At 43.8% G+C, this 27,837-nt stretch overlaps 2 protein-coding genes across 4 annotated transcripts; one reads left to right on the top strand and one right to left on the bottom strand.

The window, feature by feature from the left end:
• The first annotated feature begins 26 nt into the window (after positions 1-26).
• On the top strand, positions 27-17,708 carry pwwp2a (PWWP domain containing 2A). Of its 3 annotated transcripts, none has more exons than XM_010871215.4 (3): positions 27-1,344; positions 10,176-12,139; positions 16,188-17,708. In XM_010871215.4, the coding sequence occupies exons 1-2, from the start codon at positions 203-205 to the stop codon at positions 12,109-12,111; spliced, it is 3,078 nt and encodes a 1,025-aa protein (XP_010869517.2). In that variant the 5' UTR covers positions 27-202; the 3' UTR covers positions 12,112-12,139; positions 16,188-17,708. The 3 variants fall into 3 exon arrangements, with proteins under 3 accessions (XP_010869517.2, XP_010869518.2, XP_034149075.1); XM_010871216.4 differs by having other exon boundaries at positions 28-1,344; positions 10,176-11,177; XM_034293184.1 differs by having other exon boundaries at positions 28-1,344; positions 10,176-17,708.
• Positions 17,114-27,837, bottom strand: ttc1 (tetratricopeptide repeat domain 1). The gene is made up of 8 exons (XM_010871217.4): positions 27,754-27,837; positions 26,672-27,223; positions 26,463-26,523; positions 26,059-26,171; positions 24,394-24,430; positions 24,054-24,202; positions 19,344-19,398; positions 17,114-18,827 (listed from the first exon to the last, which is right to left on the bottom strand). The coding sequence occupies exons 2-8, from the start codon at positions 27,209-27,211 to the stop codon at positions 18,691-18,693; spliced, it is 1,092 nt and encodes a 363-aa protein (XP_010869519.2). The 5' UTR covers positions 27,212-27,223; positions 27,754-27,837; the 3' UTR covers positions 17,114-18,690.

The following is a 27,837-nucleotide window of genomic DNA, read 5'->3' as shown; positions in this document are numbered from 1 at the left end:
AAAAGTGTACAAAACCAGACAAAGGGAGCCAATTACAAAAAGGTTTCCAAGGGTTTCTGTTGAGTGACGTGGAAATTGACCACTGAACTACAACTTTGTAGTTCACTGGCCTATCATAAGTGTTCTATACTTTCAAGTGGGCGGGCTTTAGAACTATCACTGGGAGAGGACCTCCTGGCCGCAGAAGCAAAGCGGAAAGAAAATGGCGGCCGTGGCTGCGGAGCCAGGAGCTGCTACGGCATCAACAACAACAACGGGGGACGGTGGTGAGCTCGAACCGGCGCCAGCTGTGCCGGGGGCCAAACTCGACTCCAGTGCAACGCAGGATTACGCACCAGTAATGGACCTTGTTCCCCAAAGCAATGATGGGGATGCAGTTCAGGAATGCAGCCAGGTCCAAATGGAGCTAGTGAGCAGGCCAGACCTAGAAGCCGCGGGAAAAGCCCTCGCTGCTAGTTCAGAGGATGAACACATTCAGACGAGCTGTCTCGGGGTCGGCGTAGAAAATGCCGAGAACCATGCTCTCGAGGGCTGTGGTTCGAAACACACCACTATGTCGAGGGCGGAACGTTTGAGACAGTTTTTTTCGCCGAATGTTGAACCTGCAAATGAGGTCAGTAAGCACGAGCCCTACGCCTGCCTTCAGAATAGCTCCATCTCCGATACACAGCCATCTGTGGTGTTTTTGCATTCGTTCCCTGCGCATCCCGTGGCTACGGAGGCTGGCCTGTCGATAGCAGAACCGGCAGAGCCCATGATCGATTACTGTCAGAACCCAGAATTAACCCAACCTACTAATGTCGCGTCTGATTATAGAGCTTTAATTAAAACGACTCACGAGGCTGAACTGGAGTCCGAACCTGCGGATGATGTTCCCCCTGGTTCCGAGTACAAGGAGGAGTCGTCTGAAGATGCTTCACTAGAACGTTCCGAGTACACAGAACAAGTCGACTCTATACCAGTGCTAGAAAGGGAAACGGTCCTTGGAACACCCATGGAGACTGGATACATTTGTGACTTTTCGAGCATCACAGACCAGAACTCTCCGAGTCCCGAGCTTCCTGTAATATCATTGGACCAGGTTCCCTCCGCAGAACTCGGTGACTCGCGCTCACCACAGAGGAGGTTAGAAATGAAGTTCAATAAGAGCGATCAAGTATCGAAACCCCCTCCCCCTTTGGCTGGTGGTGAAACTGAGGAGGTACAGTCCGAGAGTGTGGACAACCTGATACCCGGGTCTGAGGTTCGAGTATCTCTGGATCACATCATCGACGACGCACTGGTGGTGTCTTTCCGGTTAGGCGAGAAGATCTTCTCAGGGGTTCTGATGGACCTCTCTAAAAGGTATATATTATCCTCAGATATGTCTGTCTTATTATTTTTTTCTAGCTATTTCATTGCCACATGACACATCTGGCCCACCGTTTAGGGTTATGCCTGGAACAATACTGTTTGTTTTGTTTACCACTGACATCCACTGTATTATGCACAGAAGATATAGGCTAAAGTCCTGAAGAAAGTAGTGTCTACATACCTACTTGGCAGCTGTCCACCAATGAAAAGTACAATGTTGTGCTTGGCAAACCCCCTGTCTCATTCTCTTTAACATATTTTAATTGGTTTTCCCTGGGTGCAAGTGCCTTTGTAACTTGACAACCAAGTCACAGAGTGTCTGTGATATAGGGCAGTGCTTCTGTTTTTTTTTTTTCTACAAAAAATACGAATGTTGACTGATTAATTTAGTCACAGTCTTGATGAGAAATATTGACACACTTGCACTTTCGTCAATAACTTGCATTGTATTTAAAAAAAAAAAAAAAAAAAGTTTAACAATGTATTTGTTCTTTACAATAATGTTTTCCACTGTTATTATTGTAACTTTTTTTTCATTCAGAAGCTAATATGTTATATTCGATCAGAAGGGAAATAGAAATGGCATTGACCCCATTATTCACACCTCAGACTCAGTATTTGGGTGAATAGTCCTTTGGCTAAAATTACTGAAATCTAGTGCTGCCAATAGCCATGGATGAGCTTCCTTCCCCTCTGTAGTTGGGAGTTTAGTCGTCTTGTGCACACTGCTCCAGTTCATCCAGATTCAAAGGGGGCCTCCCCACTGCTGTTTTCAGATCTATCCACAGGTTCTAGAATAGAATTTAGGCTACATTGTAACTTATTCCTGGCCACTTCAGAACTGTGCAGTGTTTTGTCGTGAGACATTCGTAGGTTCTTTTTGAAGTGTGTTTGGGGTCATTGTCCTGCTGGAAGACACATTGCCTTTAATGGAAGCTCAGCTTTCTGACACTGGGTTTGACACCGGGCTCCAAAATGCCTTGGTATTCTCCTGGTCTCATGACGCCATGGACACATTTAAGGCTCCCAGTGCCAGGGGCAGCAATGGAACCCCGAAACACCACTGAACCTCTTCAACTTCTGACAGTTGGAGAGGTGTGGTTTTCTTTTAAGGCTTCATTTTGTTTTCTATGAACGTAGAGATTCTGTGCCACCAAAATTCTCTAATTTGATCTCACCTGGACACAGGACTTTGTACCAGAAGAATTGTGACATGTTCAGGTGTGTTGCAATTATGTATAAATCCCAGATCCCCACATCCAGTTCTCTGGTTTTCTTTCTTTTCTCCGTTTTCACCACGGTACACACAGTGACAAAACAGGAGGAGACATTTTTCCCTATTCTAACTGGTTGTATGTGGTATTTTCATGCACCTACGACTCACCACAGGTGAGTTGAGTTCCAACGTAAAGCAGAACTCTGACTATATAATGGGGGCAATTGGTAAGCATCCACTGTCCACATCTGCTTCTCTGTTGACTAATACCCACCTTGAAACACGTGACCCGCTTCATCAACACCTTTCCCCTCCTCCCTTGTCACACATTATCAGCTGCCAGTCTATATTTGGGACCATAATTAAACATGCAGAATATCCAGGGGAGTAGCTGATGTAGTATGGCGTCATTATATTCAGCAAAGAAGTTTACATCTGCACACACAATCTTCTACTTTGAAAGAGGAAATAAACACCTTCTTGTGGTGTTTAGTTTTTTTCCTCACAAGCTTCTTACTGCTCAGGATTTGCGTTTCATCAGATCTTCGTATTTTTTTTGGTGCAATTCATATAGGCTGTCAATAGCAGAATATTTAACTTGGAAACCATTATTTTCTAGCCTAAGTGGTTGTGATAACATGCTGGCCAGCAGTCATACCGAAGACAATAGTCAGTTAACTGCAATTACAAGACAGCGGCCAATCAAGTCTAACTGTAGTGATTTCTATTGGATTTTTCTTTTTAACATTTTCAATAAAGTTCTCTGGAGGTAATCAGCAACAGTCTCTTTCCACAAATAAAATAATTAATTTTCAGAGCTTCTTCGTTTAGTCTAAGGCATTGGTTTATGGCTTTGGTTTACCACCAAGCCACCTTGGTGCGGGTCTTTCGTTTGCGGTTGGCCAGAGTGGGTTTAACTGACATGTCATCGTTTTCCCTGTTGGATGCAGTCTGAAGATGAGGGGCTGTCTTTGGCCTAGAGAAATAGGTTCCATCTGAAACATTGGTGGACACAGACCAGGTGTCCTTAGGGGCCATATTATGTTGCATGTAGCTATCAGTTTTAAACGGCTAACCTAGCTTCCCTGGCCCCAGCTCCGATACCACCCACAAATTGTTTAAAAGAAAGAAAGAAAAAAAAGCCCCTTAGTGAAATGCATTCACCCATAGCGCTGTGTCAAATGGCTTAACATTTGACATTCTTATATAATGTATTATACCTATAACCGAGTTCATGTCTGAATGTGATGTGCACGAAAATAAATAAAAACATTTTAAAAAGTTGATTTGCCGTGGTGCTTAAGGGCCTATCCAATACAGACAACCTCTGCATGGAATTGGCTGCTTACCTGTTGTGGACAAGGCCAAATTATCTGCATCTCTGTTTTTTATGAGTTGAGAAGATTTATGTTATTTAGCATGAGGCAAGGCAGACCTTCACCAGTATAAACAAGAATAGTGATGGAAAACATCCCCACCTTACACAAAAAAAATTGGGGCCAGCTGTTTGGCATCAGTGAAAGATCCGGTTTAAATATCCTGAAGATGTGTATTATGGACAGGCAGATTGTAAGCCCGAAAACTGCATTTGCCCTATACTGAAATGTTAGCTTGCTGTTGTGCTTGCTTTCCTGCAACTCAAAGATGGCAAACTTGTTAGATATATAAACATTTTCCACTCTGGCTTTCGTTCAATAGCCCTTCCAGTTGAGACTGCGAAATATATATGTTATGAAATATAGTTTTATTTAACCCGAATAAAACCGTTTATCTTGTTGTCTTTTGTTTGTTTGTCTGCAAGGCTGGCTAGATATACAGTGATGTGAAAATGTAAGGACACCCCCTGGGAAAACCTCTTTTCTTATTCTTACATATTTAGACACACAAATTCCAACCGCGTTAGTTGATAAGGTAGCTGATAAATAGTTGATACATAACTAAATCACACCTAACAAATTCAAATCAGTTATGTGATTTACAGAGAAAGTAATGACACCGCTACCTTTACCATCACATAAAATAGCTAACATTTTTTGCAAATCATTAGAGTATTCCATGAGAGGGTCCAGCCTTTATTTAAAGGTTATAAACATGTTCTTGTTTGGCCTTAACTATATTGCTGTGTGGTATTACATCATGCAAAGAGCAAAATACTTATCTGAGGTCCTCAGAATATTAATGCCCATGACTCTGGGAGGGGTTAAAAGGCCATTTCAAAGCAATTCAAAGTACTTCCTTACACTATCCAATGGAGGTGTAGTTGTGTGTCAGCAATGCAAGGCGGCATGTTTGGCAAAAACTAAACACTTTAAACAGAATAACCTCATACCAACTGCATGGAGTTGGTGGCATTATGTTTTTGAGCTGCTTTGCTACCTCAGGGGTTTGCCAACTTGTCATTACTTAGTCAACCACAAATCCCATATTCTACCAGAGAATCCTTGAGGAGAACGTGAGGCCATCTGTCAAAAAGCGGAAACTGAACCGAACATGGATCTTTCAATAGGACAATGATCTGAAACACAAAAGCAGAGCTACAACAGAATTTGTGAGAAAAAAAAAGAAATGCAGGTTTATGGAATGGCAATGTCATGTCCCAGATCTCAATCCTATTGAAATGCTGTTTGGGAACTTGAAGTGGGCAGTGCATACAAGAAAGCACTGAGACGTGAAACAGTGGAAGCAGTACCATAAAGAAGAGTGGGCACAAATTCCTCCCAGTCGATGTAGGAGGCTGATAGAACACGTTGTAATGATTTGCCAATATGCTTTCGTCTACAATTCTAATGTTTCGATATGAGCTGGTTGATCCACGAGACCCAAAACTGATCCAAACATGTATTGGTCAGAGCGTCTGTTCAAACATCACAAGTCAGCTGTTCCCTGACGTTTTACCCATATTGTTTTCTTTCCATCCTCCCAAAGTACCTAATCTTTCGTGAGAAATTACATGTCCTTGATCACTGTAGAACTAAGCTTGCACTTGCTCTGACATTTATTGACCTTCAAGGTTTTTTTTGTATGCCGGGCAACCCCAGGCTATATCAGTCAGACGTGCGGTGCCACGCTTTGAACAAGAGAGAAGAATATTCCTAATCTTGCAACACAAACGCACATCCGGGCTTATGTTAGAATGCATGGTCACCAACAGCAGTACATTTGGGAATTTCGCTTTTGCCAAGTGCAGATAGGTTGGGGTAATCGTACAATAAAGACGATGGCAAACTTTTGCGAGCCCCATTGCATGCTGGTCAGTGTGCTGCAAATGGTAACACTGTTAAAACTGCAGAAATAATTTGATGCCCGTTCCTTTATGGCTCCGCTCAGATGCCTACATCCAGAGGAGGCAATACACACACACACACACACTTAGTATATGTATCTTGTGAGACACTGTATGCAATGCACTGTATCTGGATATGCATAGAGTTTTCTTCAAAGGGAATAATGCACATCTTTAGCCTACAGCCAAGCCGTCCTTCTGCCCAGCCCATGTTCCCCTTGGTGTTGTTTGGAAAGGAGACGATGTTGGCCGCGTGTCAACCGGCGACAGGGTGATAAGGAGGCGTCTGTGAGGAGCTGTAATGGAAAGGAACTGCAGTGGCGAGGAGCAGTGCGTTCCTCTCTAGTCTGTGTCATTAGCTGTGATTAGTGTGTAACACTCCCTAATCCTTTACTCTCCAAGTGCAATTCTGCACTTAGCATTGGCTGTCCCAGATCAAACGGCATCTTGTGGTGGTTTTGAGGCTGTCTATAAGTGGGAGTGGCTTGTAGATGTTTTGATGAACGGATGTAACTATCAGAGAAGCAATTGGGTTCCACTGAACACTTCCCATCCCTAAAGTAAAAGTTTGTTAGTGGAAGGAGATTACAGACTTTAATTTGTTTACGGAACACTGCGTCTGCACTGTTTTATGTGTTCAAATGTTTTCATTTTCATTCAAAATTGTCACAAGTGTTCCTTGTGCATATCATTGTTTTTATTTTACTGTCTTTGAATTTGAGAAACGTAGTTATCCTTGTTTGTGTCATTATCACGAGTGCTTGCTGTGACTGTAATCTTATCTGTTGCTGAACTTGACCTGAACGCTGAATGTCCTGAAGAGCAATATATCCCTGCAACGACAAAATGTGGAAACTACAAATTTGGACAAGAATAAGCTAGTTGATTAGAATATCCAGAGAGGAAGTCATTTTTTTTACAGAATACTGTTCTCTTTTGCTTACTTTTATATTTCTATCATTGGGTTTTCCCGTCACATTAGATTTATTTGCACAATGCTCATGTAGACGTTCTGGGTCAGTGTTGGACGTTTTCTTTTTTATGTTATAGCCTAAAATAATATTAAAATGAAGGCAGCAAGAAATGGGGATCATGAACTACATTTCCATTGGCAGATAAAAATGTATGCAAGAATTCTAAAACATGCATATAACATGTTCCAAACAAACAGATGAATAGAAATGTGTGATAATTAAAGAGAAATATGTGATGATTAAAAAGAAACACGTGCTAATTAAACAGAAATATGTGATCATTAAAGAGAAATATGTGATGAGGTGAAATAGGTGATGGTTAAAGAGATTAGGTGATGAATTTGGGGACAGAGGGGATTGCTTTTGCCCATGTTTTCAGGTACTGAATAAACATGAAACGGACAGCGTTGTATTGCGAATGTGCCCACTTTTGTCTTGGACCCTGCTGTCATGGCTACAGCTCGTGAATATAGTGTGTGTTGGCTATCCTAGGGTATGTGATGAGATTATCCAAGATAAGACTGATTTTATTTGTCAAATGGCAGTCACACATCAATCACTGTATCACTAGATTATCTGTCTCTGCTTCTCGCACTTTCACCACCAGCGCATTTCTACCAATGTGCATTTACTTTCAGACAATTCCATGCGTCTCGATACGTGTTTAGATAAAAAGTTCAGTTTAACACTTGATAACACTTGAACCTAAGCTTAACACTTGATTGGATTTGTTAGCGATTCAGTTTTTCTGGATGGTTGAACAAATCAAGGCGATTCTGTATGATTTGGTGTGCTAAGAGTTGCTTGAACAGATTCACCAATTCCAATTCAAATCGTTTACTTATGAAACTTAAGAGCTGGGCCTCTGTGAGCCTAGTTAGTTACAATGTTTGTGAGCATTTGTGCTACGCGCTGAACTTCACAACAAATAAAACTGACAACAGGATTTGGTAAAAACAAAAGTCAGTCAAATAAAACCAAACGGCTGTTACTGGACACTGGACGGGCTAACCATTACCTTCACTTACTAGTGCAGAGCGTGAACGCTTACCAAAGACCATCTACCTCTGTAATGTATAGCTCTGTCATCCCTCTGGCGCAGGGATTATTTTAGGAGGTGCTCTGGTAGGAAAGACATACTTGACTGCATACGATATCTTCGGTAGGCCTAGTTTAGCTTGGCGCCGGGACGATATGGCCAAAGTATTATCTGACTTATTATTTTTAATATGACAGTGTCACTTAACATAGCTTATGAATAATTTTTTAACCTCTGATGACTACTGGCAAAACAAGATTCTCATGTGTACATTTCTATCCAGCTTTTCCACAAACAACTGATCTATTTCCTGTACTTCTGTTACAATGTCCTTACTGTGCCTCATAGAGCTGGACATCTAGGCTTGATGAACTGTTGGGATCATGGAGATGTAATCCTCAAATTACGTAGTTGTGATGTAGTGTTCAGAAGCTTGAGTGCATTATTGTTTGACAATGAATGTGCAGGCCGGAAACGGATTTAGATGCGACAGGATAGGAAGCAAAGCATTGGTCTGGGTTACCCAGAGGACTTCAGTGGACGTTTCATTTGACTTTATTGAGCTAATTATCTATTATATTCCTGCTTTGTCTATTCATCTGCTTTAAAATACTCCGTAAAAACATTGCTAGATGCCAGTGAATGAAGGACAGCCTGTCCAGCCAACTGTTGGCCTGTCGCGTTAAATGATCCTGCCGCGTCACATGGTTCCTGAGCTTATCGAAATCGCATCAACAACAAAAAAAAGTCGTGCACAGTCACAATGAAAAACCAATATGATATCACAACGAACCGGATGCATATCTCAGACCTCTGGAAATATTTCAGTTTCTTGTGATACTTATGATAATGTGGGATTTTTGAGCTAGCATCCACCTGACTCTACATCAGTGCATTCTTTGACTCAGATTTATCGATAATGCAACCTATGACAATGTACAGGTAATGTAGGCAGTGGCTGAGGCTTTGTAACTGTTCATGCTGTTATATGGTTAAGGGTATATTTGGCACTATGCGCTAGTTGCACCATGTCAAAGAACATCGCTGCCCTTTCCTTGATAAACAAAAAGCAAAACCAGATGCTTCAAAAGTATGATAAAATGCAAAATACTGCCAAGTCGCTCTTTGCAGTTATGGTATGGGTCTAAAGGTTCAACTATCTGAAATATTCAGTAGGGTCTGTTGTTTAAAGAGTTGTGGAGTAGAGATGCTCCACTAAACCAGCCCTGAAATGTCACTAGGCATATTCAAATTTGATTTGAGGTGGCGTACATTTCTGCACGACCCAATGTCAATCAATGTCAATCAACTTATTTCAATTCAGTTATGTTATTCTCAACCTAAAAATGTATTGTAGCTGAGAAAAATGAATGAATCGGTCTTTTTCTGTTGTTGTGAATTGCTACAACTCCTCTTTAATTACAAGTACTTTTTATGTTCTTTTACAGTTTTCTTTTTTAATGGTTTGCCTATTCAGATGTTATTTTTTCTTTTCTTGGTTTGGTTGTATTCAGGCTTTGTGGGAATTTAGATATCAGAGGCTGTGTTTGGTTTCTTTTGCGTGATCTCCATACCTACACCATCTCCAGTTTCAGTTTGAGGAATACTCACAGTCAAATAGGAATGTTAAAATGTGTGGCAGTTGTAAACATGGAGCTAGTTACTCCACATACTCAAGCTAGGTAAGGAGTAAGGAACCATGTTTCTGGAGTGCTGCAGGTACTGTAGAAGTCGTTCCCAACTAAGCACCACTATAAACTACGTAGTTAACCAGTTCAGTCAATACTTACAGGTTTGTAAAATCAAAACAGGAACTGCATGTGGTTCTCCTGGACTCAGGTTGCCTCCCCCTGGGGTAAGGTTTGGTCAACGTGGCCCTGAAGGGGACCAGTTTGTTCCGTCCTTTTTGTCTCACCGTCGCTTGGAGGGAGGTTTATTATTAATACTGTAAACAGAGCGTGGTGTTTTCCTGTGTTTACAGGTCACTTTACGGCTGCTGGTTAGATACTTACCGGATTTAGTCTTTTAGTCTTAAAAAGGTCTTTTGATCTCATTCAATAATAATTTAGGGTGTTGCTTTTCTTTGTTGAACCCCAGTTCTGCATTTTTGTATGGTAGACGTGTGAAAATCTTTCCTATGCATGTTCAGGCTTGAACTGCTTAATATTTCTGTCCTAAATGAACGTACATGCAGGGTTATAAAATGAATGTCTTGAATTAGCATGAGCTATGCGAGCAATACAGGACAGTAAAGCTGAATGCTATGACTAGTTATCTAGTTTCTAAATCGTCTTAATTTTCACTTCTCAGGTTTGGACCCTATGGAATTCCAATCACTGTGTTCCCCAAGAGAGAATACAAGGATAAACCTGAATCTATGCAGCTGATGGCAGAACCACTCCAGCAAGATCCTGAGAAGGTGGAACAGCCAGTCCAGGAAAACCCAGACTGCCCAATTGTCACAGCGGCCGAACCAAACACCGACCCCCAGCCCGAGATTAACCAGTGGACTTCAAAACCTCCCCCGCTGTTTCAGGAGGGAGCGCCATACCCTCCGCCTTTATTCATCAGGGACACCTACAACCAGTCACTACCTCAGCCGCCCCCACGCAAAATCAAGCGGCCGAAGCGCAGGCTGTACCGCGAGGAGCCCACCTCCATCATGAATGCCATCAAGTTGCGGCCGCGGCAGGTGCTCTGCGACAAGTGCAAGGGCGCGGTCGCCACCGTCGACAAGAGGGAGCCGCGCAGAGGCCCGCTGTCGGACTCCCGGGGCGACGACGCCAGGCGACGACGCAACGACGGCTCCGCGCCTGTCAGCAAGCGTCCACGCAATGAGCCTCGCTCCGAGGAGAAGGGGCGGGGCTCCGCAGAGGCGTCCAAGCGGCAGGCTTCGGGGATACGCCAGGTGTCCTCTTCCTCCCTGGCGGGTCAGGTGAAGGGCGGGGCCGGAGCGAACAGGGTTCTGAGGGCGTCGTCCGCCGCCGCAGCTTCGTCGTCGTCATCGTCGCCGTCGTCGTTGCCGTCCAACAGCAACCCCCGAGTCCAGCTCGGCGCCAAGAAAGTGCTGCAGAGCAAGAGCGTGGATCACTCCAAGGCCCGGGAGGTGCTGAAAATGGCCAAGGCCCAGAAGAGGCAGAGGGAAACTACGGTGGTCTCTGGCAACGCCAAGACAATGACGAGGGCCGCCGCGCTGCAGGAAGCTCACGCCCACCAGAAGGTCCACTTCACCCGGCGCCTGCAGCAGATCAGCGGGGTGGGACCGAGCAGCGCCCCCCCTCTCCCGCCCAGGATGCGCATCAAGCCCCAAAGGTACCGTAATGAAGATAACGACTCTTCTACATGTAAGCCGCCTTGGCTCGAAAAAGTGCCGGGAAGTGGCCGTTTGTCCCCTCCAAAGCCAGGCGCGCCCCGCTGCAACTCCACGCGCTCCTCCTCCTCCTCCTCCTGCTCCACAGGCGAGGCCACTACTGCAGAAACCCAGGGCCCAGATAACGGGCCAGAACCTGAGCTCAGTCCTCAGACCCAATCCCAGCCCCAAGTGGAGCCCCCTACGGCCACGGAGCACAGCGACCCCAAGGCGGAGCCAGAGGAGCAGGGGGGGCAGGAGGAGAGGCGGGAGACGCGCGGCAGCAAGGCTGGCAACCTTGTGGTTTACATGACCCTTGACCCGAGCCAGCCCGACTCCTCTAATACCTCCATGTGCAGCGTTGATAGTGCAGACGACTTAAAGTCCTCAAACTCAGAGTGTAGCTCCACCGAAACCTTTGACTTTCCCCCTCCCGGTGATTTGCACTCGCCCCCCACTGCCCCGGGCACGTCATCGGCGGTTGCCGACCCCTCGCCTGCCCCCGCAGAAGAGAAAAAGCCCCGTAAATCTCAGAAAGTATTTTCCAAAAATGTGTCCAAGTGTGTCTCTCTGGACGGCAGGACCATTTGTGTAGGGGACATTGTTTGGGCCAAAATATACGGTTTTCCCTGGTGGCCGGCCCGCGTCTTAGGCATCCAGATCAGCCGCAAAGATAACGGGCTCTTAGTCAGGCAAGAGGCCCGTGTTGCCTGGTTTGGTTCACCCACCACCTCCTTCCTGGCACTTGCGCAGGTTGCCCCCTTTCTAGAAAGCTTCCAGTCACGCTTCGACAAGAAGAGAAAGGGCTTGTATCGTAAAGCCATCACAGAGGCAGCCAAGGCTGCCAAGCAGCTCACACCTGAGGTTCGCGCATTGCTAACGCAATTCGAGACGTGAGGTGGTGTGCTTTGGGGGCAAAGGAAAGGTAGGCAGAAAACGGTGTCCGCTTTCACCCCCCGCACCCCTCCCTGCTAGTCACCTGCCGAGCCCCCCCCGCCTTCCAGGGAGAAAGAAACAAAATATTTCAGGCCAAACAACCAGGACTGTTTTTGTCTAAACTTGAAATGGGACTGAACGGGTTGGGGTTATGAGCTGCGTATATAAAGATGACAGTGTTTTTGTTTTTTTGTTTTTTCCCTTCCAAATTTCACTGAATTATCCAACCTGGTGAAAATCTGGACATTTTATATTTTAGACATTTTTATCAACAGGTTGGTGATTGGATTGTTGTCCTTCTTAAATGGAAGCCTTTTCACTCTGCAAAAAAGGTTTGCAGAGGGAACTCGATTCATTGAGTTCAGCTAAATTGCTAAAATCTGAGACAAAAAGTGTGTTTCTTTCAGTCTATGCAACAACAGCTACAACAAAAAGAAACGGTCAGATACTGTCAATGGAAAGATGCACGATCTGAGCAGGTGTACATATTATGTGTCCCTCCTGGTGGATGACATGCTGTAGCTGTGATGTGACCAAGTGGACGGACCCTGGTGGATCTGAAGAGGGCGGGCGCGTAGGGTCTGAGGTACCTGCTGTACCTCACTCAGAGCTGCCTGGCTGTGGGCGCAGGCGGGCCGCCGGCCCGGTAATCTCTTGGTCATGTGTGGCACAATGCCAGCCAGGGCTTTCCAGACAGTTGAGCCGGGGCTTGTGAGGAGGTGCCTGTAAGCCAAAGTCACCTCAAGTGCCGCTCCTTGTCCTCTGAAAGCAGAAATGGCTGGGAGGGTGCTACATTGGCTGCCTTTTGGGTTCTCCTCACTCCCCCCCCCCCCCAGTTGGTTCTCCGACTGTGTCCTGTAGCGTTGACGCCTGATGCTCTGCAGTGTTACCCGAGGCTGCTCCACGACTCCGATCTTCCTATCTAGCTTAGCTCCTTGGTTTTTTGCATGCTGTTATACATAGAATGTTGCCCAATCGGCCCATTGTTTTTTTTAAATTTTATTTTATTGTCTTCACTGGGGTGGTGGGAGAGGGGGGGGGGGGGCATTTCAAACAAATATTTTAGCTGAAAAGAAGTTAATGGCTCGCCATTACGACGAGATTGAGTAGACTGACGATGGCATTGACGTGATGGATTTGGTCTCTCCTCAGAGGGCTTGTTTACATTACGAGAGAGAATAAAACACAAGATAAACTTGGTTTGCGTAATCATTTCCATAGCGTTTGAATTCAAACTGAACTGGCATGTTTGAGGCGTACCGTGCAGGATTGTGGCCATCCGTTGGTGGGAAAATCAAGCAATATGTGTGCGCACAGACAGAATTGTCTTCACACTTGCAAATCTTCAGAGGGGCTCTATTGAAAATGTGGCACCAGTTACCTCAGAAGGTGGTCTGTCGATATCTGCAAGTTTACACGACAAAATAATCTGTTGTCTCAAGTCTTCTTCGATATGGGAATGTAGCGTAATGTAAACAAGCCCATAGACGTGTGCTATGGCAGTGACAACTTACAGGGAATGATATTTTTTTGCTCAGTTATTTTATTGTACTATGGCTTCGCCACGTCTTTTTGAATTGCTTCGTAGTCCAGTGATTTATCTGGTTTCTCGAGTGTTCAGCTGTTACGCCACACTTTGAGTTTGGGGGAATGTGTCTTTATTTGGTGTGTCTGAACTTTATCTTCTATCAATTCACTGCTACGCTAATCTGACATGACTGTGAATTTTGATTTTATATATTATGTACAGTACAATCTGGATCAAAATTATTTTTTTGGTCAAATTTTAAATAATGGAATTTAAGGATGTTGTTTTGTTTAGATGGTGGGGTTGGGGGGGGGGTGACAGACGTTACCTCTGCTGTTTTGTAATCATGGTTCACTTCAGATTCGAGGATTTCAAAAGTAATGGGTGAATTTCAGTCCATGGTCCTATCTGCCTGTCCACTCGATGTCCATGCATTGTGGGACAACGGGTAAGACTTACAACCGCCTTAAGTTTGTCCTTCGGGCCCTGACGGGTGATGATTAGAGACCTATTGCTTGGTAGAGCACACTGACCTGACCATTATTACAAGCAGAAAGTGTATGGCGGTTGGCCCTTTTTTATTTCTGACTTTATTTTAGACTTTTATCATCTGTTTGCAGATCAGAGAATGCTGTATAGGCGACAAACCCCTTGAAAAACTAACAGTTGGAAGAACACTTGTGTAAATGTTTTCTGATGTTTTAAAAAGTATATAAATAAAATGTCAACTACAAGAATCTTACCTAGTTGTCTTCATTTTAGTGCTACTGCCTCCATTGACACTTACAAACCCATTGCCATTAATACGCCTTCAGTTTTGCCTTGAATCGCTGGATCGTAGACGTTGACGGTCATATGGAATTTTAGAAACATCCTACTGTCTCTCCCGTCCAAAATTGTGGCATTTTAAATTGACAATGACTATGCCTTTTAAACTCAGGCTTGTGGTCTTTTTAAAAACACCTACCATTTTCTTCAAAATGCTTGTGGGGCTTTTCTAAAATGGCAGACTTATAAAATAAATACGTGTTTGGCAGTCAAGCCCATCTGCCGTGAAGTCATTGGCACATGAACGGCTACGGTAGGAAATTACAAAATGTCAGCGGAAACATTCGGGAGCAAATATCCTTTGTGTTATACTGATTTTCTTACCTGCAAACAGATGGACTGTAGGTTATACAGGTCATTTATTTCATTGGTCGATGTCAGAGAGCCGTTGTTAAAGACTGATGTCGCTGCGTCAAAGGAAATGTAACTAACTGGCTCCCTGGCATTTAAAGGCCTGGCATAATCAAATTAGATTTACAGCCCCCCCCCCCCCCCTGATATTTCCACACTACAGTTGGGATTACACACTGAAATTATGAAAACTAAGAATAAACTGCTGGGATTTCAGACAGGCTGGGTTAGAAGGTACTTTGGCCAAATGTGCAACTTTGATTTGATTATGATGGACCAATGGCTGTCGTTCTTTCAACCAATCAGGACTGTTTATTTAAATATCAAATCCAATTTATTTTATGGAGCCCTTTTTACATCAGCAGTTGTTACAAAGTGCTTTTACAGACATCCAGCCCAGAAACAATATTGTCACGTCTTAGGATATTATTTCTAACGCTTTCTGCGATCGTACTGAGCATTTCAAGAGCAAAAGTAATTTCTGGGAAGAACATATTTTGAAGATTTATTTTGTAGTTATATTTGAAAAAAAAACATGTTAATGTGGTAGAAAAGATTGATTTAAAAAAAAAAAAAAGTGCTCCAAGGAGTCTTCGATTATTTGGTTATACAATAAATGGAACTGCAAAATATTTTTTTGTTAGCCATACAAGACAGCGTAGATGATAATTTTTATTATCAAAAAACAAAAGACACCGTACATCATCTTTCTAAAGAGCGGCTTACACATCACCCAAATGCCACTAACTGACCCACACAGGAGCCATGTAAGGTCACCTGGCTTCAATCTCAAGGAAACATTTGAATATTACGTTCGACTGGCATACATGCGAATTCTTGAAACGTTACCACATATCACAATTGTTGTTTTTCAATGCCAGTCTTGGTTTGCCACCATCGCGCAAATGCTTGCTGGGCTGAGATAACATGCAGCACAACCACTCCAGTAGATGTTCCTCACCAAGGCACAGTATATCTACCTCAGGAGGGTTCTCAGTTCCAGAAGTGCTAACGGCTAACCCTAACCCTTGGAGGGGGAGGTTAATTCTTCATTTCACTCAGTCACTGGAGTCTTAAAAACCTCATGTTGTTGGCTAACTGGTGTGCAGTGACCTATATTCCTTACTGTGGGAACACTTCAGTATTTGGCGCATTTCCTGTCACATAACATAGGGGCCCTCATGCTTTTTAATTTCAGTGCTTGGACAGAAAACGGCCTTGCACTGAAACCGCTGAATCTGCTTCTGTGAGGCCAAATACAGAAAGAACGTGGCGTCTCATTTGGATGAAAAGATCCCTGATGTGTCCATCTCTCTCTCTTCTCTTCCAGTGCTACAACCCTGAAGGGCTTCTGATTGGTCCTTTTCCTAACACTGCCATTGGTTGAGAGACTGTCAGACGGAAGGACGTGTCCAGAACTGGAGACACACACATCATGGACATAATTATTTTTATTTAAGTATTGGAAGGAACATTTCTATATTTATAATGAATAGCAGACCTACTCCACCTCCGGGCCTATCCATCATGCTGAGCAAATACCATTTGATTTGTTTTTGAGCTGGCGTTCCACTTCTGCAAGCATGTGACCTTTGTTTGAGCGAGGACATCTGCAATGTAGACAAGCACACGGAGGCTCCTCTGACCGTTATTGATATCTGTTACGTCTATATACATGTTGTGACAGGACACAGGATTTTGCAGGGTTTTATAGTACATTGATCAGTGATCTTGAAATGCAAAGACGAAAAGAATAAAAACAATACTATGTAAAAAAATAAACATATAATTTTTTTTTTTGAAATGCAATAAAGATTGCATGTGCTATGCTAAACAGTACAGTGGCAGAAGGCTGGGCTTTGTTGTGTTGAATCTGTTGGAAAAACAAATCCTGTTTGCCCCAACCTCAGCTCCTGTTAAACCGCAGTTAGCCACCCCGGTTGTTCTCCAATCTCTCCTCTGGGAATCCCAGCTCTTTTATTTTAATTTGATCTAAACCAGAGCCGGTGCACCTGTTTCCAGTAATCATAAGGACCTTGAGTAGGTGAACTGGTTCAGAACTACAACAGCATCATTAACATCTGGTGTTCTCAGAAGGAGAGCCAGGAGAACCAAACTACCTGCTGAACTTTAAGCAGCCTTAAAGAACAGCGGGTTAGCTGAACACCTCCAAACCTCTAGACTGTTCCTGGGGACTGGAGAGTTGGAGTGTTTCAGGAGTGTAACCTACAGTTGACGGGCATATACAGGAAAACGAAAAAAAAAATCACGCTCCCCGCTGAGTCACGCACCCTCGACTGATTTCCCCCGTGCTCTCTTGTCCGTCACACATCTCTTTTTGATGACATATGAAATTAAATGGGAGAAAAAAAAACTGAATACATGTCATTATTTGCCAGCTGTCTCTCCTCAGCTGCTCTCTGAGGGGGCAAATAAACCCACATGCATAACAGTACACTCTTCCTCTGACAGCCCCCCTGTGTCGTCAGGGGCTGGGCCGAGAGGTCCAAAAGGGAAATAACAGGCAGCCGGGCAGAATCGGCTGAAGTGAGCCACAGGGACTGAATCAGCTGTAGCTCATTTTGCCGTCTTGTGTACATATGCGTTTCAGAACAATCAAATACTTTCTTGACTACACATACGAGACTCGGGGTTGTGGGAAATCCTGTTTTGTTATGACTGTATCTCTGAAAATCAGTAAATCTGCTTTTTGCCTTTGTACTTGGTTTGTATTTTATTGTTGTTGTACTGTACCTTGCCACCTGCATATCCTCTTGAGTATTTAAACAAACTGAATACCTACGCAAAGTATATCATCTTTTTAACATAATTAAAGTTAACTGCCCACTGATCCCAGATTTCTATGAAATAATTACTTACAGTATGAGTGCATTTTTTATTTATTTTTATCAAGTACGGTGTTTGGAAGGTTGCGGGCGTAGGCCAAAAGCTCCTAAATACACTCCTTGTAGACTGCAGATTAGCCAGTTAAAACTGCTCAAGAGTATGATGTCTAGCTGAGCATTTTTTTTAAATGTTCTAAGACAGAAGTTCGAGGTGGCGTTTTGGAAGTGTTTTCCTTCCAATTTAGCCTTTGGCCACAAATATGAGTATAGGACAAGTCAACAACACAGGTATGAGTAAACAAAATATTGTTTTTAAAGTGAGATTTTAACTGAGAAGTTACTTTAACGCCTGCACTCTTACCCCAGTACATGATGTGCCCGTTTCACACAGCAGGCACTCTTCAGAAATAAGTCTTTGAAGTAACTTGTCTTACACAGGTGCCATAACCAATGTGCACAGGGCCAATGACACTTTCAGTCCTGACATTCGGACTTCAAAAGACTGACTGAGCTCCACATCAAATAAGGACAACATTGCAAAGTTACAGTCGTTGATAATTTAATGGCTCTACCCTTGGGAGACACATTTAACCTTTTAGACTGTTAGTTAGAACCCCCCCCCCCCGCTAGATGCGCGCGCGCACACACACACACACACGTGCACGCGCACATCTTATTTGACAATGAAACGGTTTTTGTCCTTTAATTGGATCCCTCTTCGACCGCTGCCACACCAGCGTGAATGTTCCCGTTAGTCTCTCAGCTCTGGTGATCGATAGCTGACCAGGTATAGCGGCTCGGAAGCCATGTTCACACCCGGCGCCAACACGTCCTTCGCCCCCCCCCCCCACATCTTTTTCACACGCTGACTGACTTTTAAGACAGGTGTGGACTTTGACAAGACGCACTCCAATCTAATTCCAAGATCAAGGACGCATGTTAGAACCGGGTGTAAAAAAAGGGCTTCGAGAAAGGCCTTTCATGCCGTCATCTGTTGTTGTTATTAGGATTCTGAACGAAGTTGACAGAGTAGGATCCAGTGTCCGAATCCTGATTCACCTGGAAGTTTGAGGTGGACAGACCAAAAGGCCGCAGGAACATATTGCCCAAGTCCTTCAGCTTGCCTGGAGAAACAGACGGCGGAGAACATCATATAATGACGGTGGGGGAAAGACAGATGATGACAGAACTGATGAAAACAACAGGGAGACCTATAACTGGTGTTTTCTACTGAAAATGTAAACTGGGTTAAGTACTGCGATGCTTAGCATGTCACACTCTAAAGGGATAGTGAACAGAGAGCAGTTGCCCACACTAAGACGCTTACTGCATTTAAATAAATGGGACCTCGAATGAACAGCCTCTCACCTGCCTCCCTACACACTGATGTCTGGCACATTTCAAACCCAATCAGTCGATCTGCTTCCCACACCTAGCCTGGTAACAGCTGGTTCCTCACAGCAATATAGCGCATGATTCAGGACTATCCAATCAGAACCATCCTCACAGCCATGAAATGGATTGTGACGGAACAGAACCATCCTGTTTTGTTTGCTGGTGAGCACTATAGTGCTGGGTATACAATCTATTTCACAAAAATAATTAAAGGCAGTTAGTAAGAAATTAAAAACATCTCGTACTCATCATTTCCTCCTTCAACTTCTCATTCCGCTCGTGGATCTGTTGTGGAAGCCGCTGTATGGAGTAGAGAGCAAGAGAGACGGTCAGTCAGGATAAGTCCACGTGTGGAAGCCATGTGTGGGTGGTGCCTCAATGGCCCCAACACTTCACAGGCAGAACAACACAGAGCAGATGTGATATTGCCGACCCTCTGGTCTTACCACACACCCGTTGCATTACACTCTCCCTACCGATGCTGCCTGGAATTAACCTCCCGGGGGTGTTGGCCAGATCACTCTGGTGCTACAGCTTTAACCCTGGTGTTGTTGGCCAGATCACTCTGGTGCTACAGCTTTAACCCTGGTGGTGTTGGCCAGATCACTCTGGTGCTACAGCTTTAACCCTGGTGGTGTTGGCCAGATCACTCTGGTGTGACCATGGATATAAAGGAGGAGTTGGGAATCCTAATTCCATCTAAAATCCCAATAGAGACGCTGTCTAACCTGGGGCCAGTGAATAGTCAAGCCACTAAACATGATGCTGTGATGGTACATTGTTATTTTATAATAATATTTATTACTATTAAATGGATTTGTTTCTTACTAGTTTTAAAAGTGCAGTGTTGGTATGTTATGCTACGCACAACAGTGGTTATTTATATTTATATATTAATCTTATTAATTAAATACAACAGTTTAAAGACTTTATATGTCACTATTACCATGTGTTTCTTTTTTTCCCTGTAATGTTCTCAATCTAATTACCCATTTTTATATCATATTCGATTCACAATAAATGGAAGGTAACATTTAAATATATGGATTGATCCTTATTGTATACTTAAGTTAGCAGGGAGGCAAAGGCAATGGCATCCAGCTGTCTACTGGTCAGAGAAGGGTTGTTGTTTGGTACTACAAAGACAGCCACTTTTGCATTAGTCTGGAACTTTATATCCAATGCTTCAGAAAGGGTTCTAAATATAGTGGAACCATAATCTGCCAGACATGGGCCGGACCAGAACATGTGGGTTAAGTCCACCAAGGAGCCTTTAAATCGGACCCATGTACTATCAATACTCTTGTAGAATTTGGACAACTAGGCCTTACTGAAACAGATACGGTGAGGTACCTTAAACAGCATAATACTGAGCCGGGCGCAAGAAGAGCTTCCAATCACCCCAGTAAGGCACGATACCAGACTTCATCGGAGATCTCTCTAATTTTACGGAGTGACGGGCTACCAAGGGACATAACTACCTTTTCAAAAGGGCATTTGGACCAGTTTTGGGTGATAGAATAGGAATTAAACTCATTGAAGCCTGAAAGCTGAATCCAGTTTACCGGGAAGGAATAGTAATTATAGTAATTATTGCATATAGGACCTTGAATAGGGAAATCACAGAATTTAAAATGTTGACGGAATCTAGTCCAAATTTTAAGAGTATTGACAACAATTGGGTTGGATGTTTAGTGAAGCTGAAAGAGGGAGATTGGAGGTGATTAAAGCCGGTAAAGAGGAAGAGGAGTTGGCTTCCGTTTGACACCAGTAAGTTTCTGGGATGTGAAGCCAGAAAATAATCTTAAGAAGGGCCAGTCCGCTGTGTGTTCTAGCTCTCTGGAGGAATACTTTGTGTATTCTTGGATTCCCACAAAAGAAAAAACACATAAGCTTACCTAATGAAGTGAAAAAAGACCTTGAAAAGACCAGAAATCTGGGCAATACATTAATCTTGATACAATTCACTCTACCAGCTAAAGTAAAGTGGATAATACTCCAGCTCTCAAGGTGCAGTTTAAGTTTGCTAATCAGGTGACTAAAATTCTCATAATGGAGGGAAAACAAGGTATGGGTGATATTGATTCCTAAATATTTAAAGCCAGTCTTGGATATTTGAAATTAGATAGTACCCGGTGGAATTTGTAAAGCTAATTCATAAAATAGGAATACATTCACTTTGAGAAATTCAATTTATAACCTGAAAAACACACCAAACGCAGTAGGTCCAATACTTCAGGGACACACGCTTCCGGGTCTGAGATACATACAAGCAAGTAATCTGTTCCAGTCCCAATCTGTATATACCATGTATTGAAATTGTGGACTTAACAGAAAGTGGTTCTATTGCCAAGGCAAACAACAGAGGGGACATCGGACATCCCTGGCGTATGGCCTTCAATAGCGGGAAACACTGTGAATGAAGCCTGTTTGTGAAATACTGTGAACAAAGTACTGATGCCTAGGGTGATGAGTACAGCAGTCGAACCCAGGAAATGAAGTTTGCGCCACAGCTAAATGTTCCCAGTACAGAGAATACATATTCCCATTCTACCCTGTTAAATACCTCCTCTGTGTCTAAAGATTAAACTCCTTCAGGAACGTCTGAAGATGCAGGAGAGTGTATGACATTAAGCAGATGTCGTATATTAGAGAAGTGACGACCTATAATAAGCCCTGTCTGTTCCGTCGATATGATGTGACATAGTGGATTATATCAAGCAATTTCGCTAATATTTTTACATCTGCATTAAAAAACCATACTCAGATCCATCTTTACTGGGTTTTAACACACATTTGATCCCCCGGGTAGGGCCACAGTGTCACCGGACCCCCCCGTCTCAGTTTCCAAGGTGTTACGCTGCTATATTATTGTGCTGGGGGACATGAGGGATGTACTACTAACTTTTCTCAGTTTCCTCCAATTTTAACTTTTAGAAGGAGATGAGGTCCTGGTCCACACCTGCGGATTACCTGGTTTGGGGGGACCGTTGCTGTTCCTGTCCTTGTCCACCTGGTCATACTTCCGACCTAGTCTAAAATCAAATATACTCTGGATTTAGCCCAGAGAAATGTATTTATTATTCCAATTGGACTCTTAATATCTCACCCGGCACAGCCAGAAGAGGACTGGTCACCCCTCTGAGCCTGGGTCCTCTCTAGGTTTCTTCCTAAAATTCGACCTTCTTAGGGAGTTTTTCCTAGCCACTGAAATTCAACACTACTGTTGTTTGCTCCTTGGGGTTTAAGGCCGGGTGTCTCTGTAAAGCACTTTGTGACAACTGCTGTTGTAAAAAGCGCTTTATAAATAAATTTTGATTGATTGATTGATTGATTGATCAGCGCCACTGTCAGGGTTTTGGGTAAAACACCCTGGTCCTGAGCATCTTCCAAAATTTCCACGATGAGGGCCAGTTTGGCAGAAAACTTCTTATAGAATTAAATCGGGTAGCCATCTGGACCAGGGGCTTTCCCACATTGTATTGCTGTAATTGAATGTAATCTCCTCTAACTGCAAAGGTTGATCAAATTCCTCTCTTCTCTGTACTAATGGTAGGAACTATAAACATTTTAAGAAAATCATTCCTAATTAAAATTGTCTTCAGGTGATTCTGACGAGTAATGATCTGAATAAAAGTATCAGAGTTCAGGGGCTAACTGTCCAGACACCTGAGGTGTTAGTGAATTTGAGGGATCAGCTGGGAGGCAGATTTGCATTTTAGTCGATGAGCTAGGAGTCGCCCAGCCTTCTCTCCATGTTTGCAAAAACAAAACTGTGCACACGGATACCATGTGTTTCCACTGTAATATGTTTAGAAACAGTCCCAAGTAAGATGGCCGAACAATTCTGACTTATAGGCTCTCTATGACGTCGGCTTATCTAGTACTCAAATTTTTTTGGGTGTGACCCTGGCATTACATGAACCCTGGAGCAAGACAGTTAACCCCAATTGCTCCCGTAAGTTGCTCCGGATAAGAATGTCTACTAAATGACTAAATGGTTTATAACCTCTCTCATCTCAAATTATCCATAAAAAAAAAATGATAATAATGAAACATGGAGCTGTTCGGTGGGATAGAGTGGATTATCTCATCCAAGTGTGTGCAGGTTGTGTGTGTGTCTGTGCCTGTTTGTACAGACTAGCCAGAGTGTTTCAAGGCCATTACATGTCTGACTGTGTATTTTTCAGATGAAAGCAAGCAAAGCCTGAGTAAATCCACAGCACCACTTCCTCCTGCCCCCATTCGCTCCGTCTTCTCCTGGCATTACCGTTCTATTTCCGACCAGGCCGAGGCCGGGACGGTCACGCCCCCAAAAGCACCCTACGCTCAAGGAAGAGCACCACACGCTGCACAGGGCGCAGCAAAAGGAATTATAGGATGCCGTTTGGGACACGAAGGCTGTAAGATGGTGTTGTATAAGCCACCCCCTCATGGCTACGTTAATAACACTCGCTACTGTTTGGCTCCCGCTGTTACGTAGGGCCTCTTTTGAGAAATAACAGTCCCACCCCCCCCCCCCCCCCCCCCCCCCCCCCCCCCCCCACCATTCACACACAGTCCAAACAACATTCAAAGGAGGAAATAAGTAAATATACCTCTTTGTACAACATGTTTCCATTTGCCTTGCATCAAAATTACATGTTAATCAGTAATGCCCTTTTGCTATGATTTAGTTTTACCAGAGCTATTAACTGGCAAGATATAGGAAATTGTCAAATATCTGAGAAAATCATGATTTTGATGGAATAACATGACTCTCTGGGTTTTCATCAAAGGAAACCCTAACCACATGCAGCGTTGACAAGCCAAAAGAAAAATTTAAAAACATCCCGAACAAAAAAACAACGAGCTAAAATGTAGCCGACACCGGCTATTATGGAAGAAGGGCTGTTAAAAGTGTGGCTCTCTTTTCCGCCAACTCTTACTAGCTCACTGTCACCAGGGTTACTAACCATGCAGGCCTCCCTGGCGACAGGCAGACTGGGGTCCTTCTCCAGAGCGGTTTTGTAGTCCTCCAGAGCCTCGTCCAGCTTGTCCGTCTTCTCATACAGCTCCGCCCTCCGCAGGATCGCGCGCACGTAGCTCGGGTTCAACTCGATGGCTGGAGGTGAAGAAACAAGGACACGCGCGGTTCACCGGTATGAATGACCCAGTCGGTGGGGACGGTTTGGCTGAAACGGGTTGCGTACACTGGACTGGGAAAGTGGGCCACTGTCTAGGGCAGTGTGTCCCAGGCAGTTCAATCATCTGGGCACGGGGGAATTACAATACATATAGATTTAATGGCATTACCTTTTGTGCAGTCAGCGATGGCGTTCTCATTCATATCCTGTAGGACGAGAAAAAAAAAATCTGTTTCTGTTCGGGGTGGGTGTTAAATGAGAATTTGACATCACTCAATTAAAATGAAGTGTTGATGTCTTCTTGAGTCAAACAGTGTTCGCCAATAGTTACCGCAGAAAACCAGTAGGTGTCACAAGAGCATAAACTGTAGACTTCTGCCATACATGTTTCCACCTAGGTAGCTCTTGGAAAATGTATTCTGACTGAACACAAAGTGAAAATTCAGATGACCTCTGAATGGCTCGAACTATCAACAACACCTAGTAACTGAAGCACTCGCAGCAAATGCAACAATGGCAGGAAAACGATCATGAAAAACAATAATAATTGGAACAGGTCATCAGAATTCCCTAATAGTGGTCTGCCCAGTACTCTGACAAAAAAGTATTGTAATGGAAATGGGGGGGGGGGGACACCATGACACAATGACATTATTATCCAAAATCAAACAACATCACTGTGGATGTTGGCCTGTCAGTAAAGACACCGGCTGGGTGTTCGTTGAGCCTGTAGCTGGCGCCGTTTCCCTCTTCAATCTCCCAGAGAAGTACTCACACACAAGGGCCCATGCAGAAACGTTCACACACTTGACGAAGTGTTCATTGCTTTATCGAAACAAATGCTGTGTGTTCATCAGAATCCCTTGATGCCAAGCCAAAAACAGTTATAATTAGTTTAATCTAGTTATTTTAGTACTAACACCTTCAATGCACATCCTCGTCTTGTACAAACCGAAAGCGTTAAGACACATGCGTTGTGGAAGCCCAATCATTCCAGCAGACAGCAGTCTGGACCCCTGCAACTCATCTGCTGGACCAGGTTGCAGAGCTTGTAGGGTGTCACACAGGTTGGATGTTAAATAGTGCTTTGCTTTACTGTAGCGTATCAGAAACAAAAGCAGATCCAGGACTGTACACAATGCGACTAGCTGTCAGCGATGCGTTTGTAGGATATCGACAAGCACACTTGGACACAGTGTAAGACATTTCATCTTAACGTTTTAAATGAAAGTCGATTGATTAGGAATGAAATCGCCAGTGACTGGCCAGTTATGAAGAGGACATAATCCATATTTGAGAAGAACATTTTTGTGTTATTTCAGGAGGAATATTTTCACATTACATGAACGGTGTTCATGGCCCAGCAGGCCCAGTCACTAAACATTTATCATTAATCTACAACGAGACACAAGTTCACAAAGCCAAAACATCTGGCTACTTTTGCTGTGCAGCATTTCCACGCAGCATGTCCAGCATTAAGATCACAGTGAACATAGATGGAATCTGACTCTCCATGCCTCGTGATCATTCCTGCTGAGAAGCGGCACCTGAACTGCGATGAAAAGTACGACACAACAACATAACGCAATCTGTTTGAACGAGGCCTCTGCGACGATGTAACAACACACAGTGGAGACACACAAAAAGTATTAGAAAACGCACTTCCCTGTTATTCCGACCAAGAGGACATCTAGGATTACGAGTATGACGTGTGAGAAAGACGAGACGAAAGAGTGTCGTCAAAATGACTCAAATGTAATGTAAAATGGGCACGACGAGATCGGCACACCCCAATTCTCCGCCTTGTTGTGTTCATCTGTGCCCTTGCTCTTACCAGGTGCAGGCGCGCGGCGGCACGGTTCGAGAAGAGGATGGCCCTGTCATGGCTGTAACAAACAGGGCAGACTCCCAGCGCAGCGGTGTACAAACCCTCTGCCTCAGAATGTCCTAGGAAGACAGGAACGCTCTGTTAGCGGTCCGTTGGTTGAACCATCTGGTGCGCACACACACACGCACACGCACGCATAAAAAAACACAGCCTTAAAGTGAACCGTATGTAAACGCTGAAGCACATCTTGGGCCTAGCTCTCCAGGTCAGCGATAAAAACATGAATCCCCAAAGTGTTGGAGATCCCGCTGCTTGACGGTTACATGGCTGTTGACAAATAAACCTTTTGAACTTTTTGAGCTTGAACATCCCTCCTACAGGAATATCCAGTTCAGCCTGCGGTAGTTTACCTCCACTCTTGAACTGACTGTTGCCCTGGTCCTTCAGGATCATGCTCTCCTTTCTGCGGCTCTACGGCAACAAGAAGACAAACCAACAAAATTAACTTACCGACCAAAAGAGAATTGCCATAGATTAACTCAAGCATTTTGGTGAGTAATTATTATGACAGTAAACAGAAACATGTTCTAGGAAGCTGTAATGTTTAGAAAATCTTCACCTCCTTTTCCTCCTCAGTCAGGTCTTTTTCCAATTCCCTCAGGTACTCCTCGTCAAACTCGGGAGCTGTGTTCTCTTCTTCTTTTAGTTCAGTCTCAGAATCTCCTTCAACTGCCACACTCTTGTCCTCCTCAGTGCACTCATCCCACAGCTCTTTTCCCTCCTCATCCACCTCTTCCTCCATTTTGTCACCTTCTTCTGCTCCCAGTACTGTAGTTCCCTGCCCTGACAACTCAGTTAATTCTCCCGACACCGCCTCGTGTTCTCCTGCGATGTTCTGTGAGTCTTTTAGGCTGACGGTCTCTTTACAACCTCCCTCTGGTCCTGGGTGTGACTCTGGGGCTTTGGTCCTCCCGTCTGCTCCGTCCAGACTCTCCTCGCAGTCAAAGAATGCATCGTCCTCCTGTTCAGTATCCCTGTGGGCTGCTGTGCTCTGACTGTCTGGACACTCATGCTGTTCAGATACCCTCATAACCTTGGCCAGAGAGACGGTCATCCGGTCAAGGAGAGCCCCTGACTCCTTGCTAGCTGAGGATTCCATTTAATTTTCTCTCTGTGTAAGATACTACAAAAAGTTAAATATATGTGACCCGCATGTCAGTTTCATCTTAAGACACAGTGATACCAGTGACCTCAGATATTAAATAATTAACTTTACTATTCAATTATGTGCTAGTGAAATATTTGGTTAGGTCAGAGGTATCAAGCGCTCTATCTCAGCAGGGTCTGTTGCTGCACACATACCGTGGTAAATCAGTTAGGTTTAAGACACTGCTTTTTGCAACATGACAAAACATAACAGTAATCACTTAATAAAAATTAAAACTTCATCTATAAAGCTAGCTTGCTGATAAATCAGCACACTTTATGCTAGCTAACCCTAGCTAGCATAGAACATTCTAGCTACTAATACTACCAGTGCCGGTTAACGATAGAGACCCAAGTTATACATATTGACATTGGTCTTCTTCGTTTTCTATTTCTTTGAACACTTGATACTAAATGACGTATAGACAAACCTAAATATATTGAAAACAAAAAAGAAATACGATATGGGATATTTACAGTTCTGTAAATTCCTACCTGCACTCGTCCCCTCACGATGACATTTCCTCTGAAGCAATGTAGCTTAACATATTTTCCGGTTGCTTATCCTATCAAAGAAGG

Source organism: Esox lucius, chromosome 7 (assembly GCF_011004845.1).
Source record: "Esox lucius isolate fEsoLuc1 chromosome 7, fEsoLuc1.pri, whole genome shotgun sequence".
NCBI lineage: Eukaryota > Metazoa > Chordata > Actinopteri > Esociformes > Esocidae > Esox > Esox lucius.
This window is presented reverse-complemented; position numbering and strand designations above follow the sequence as displayed.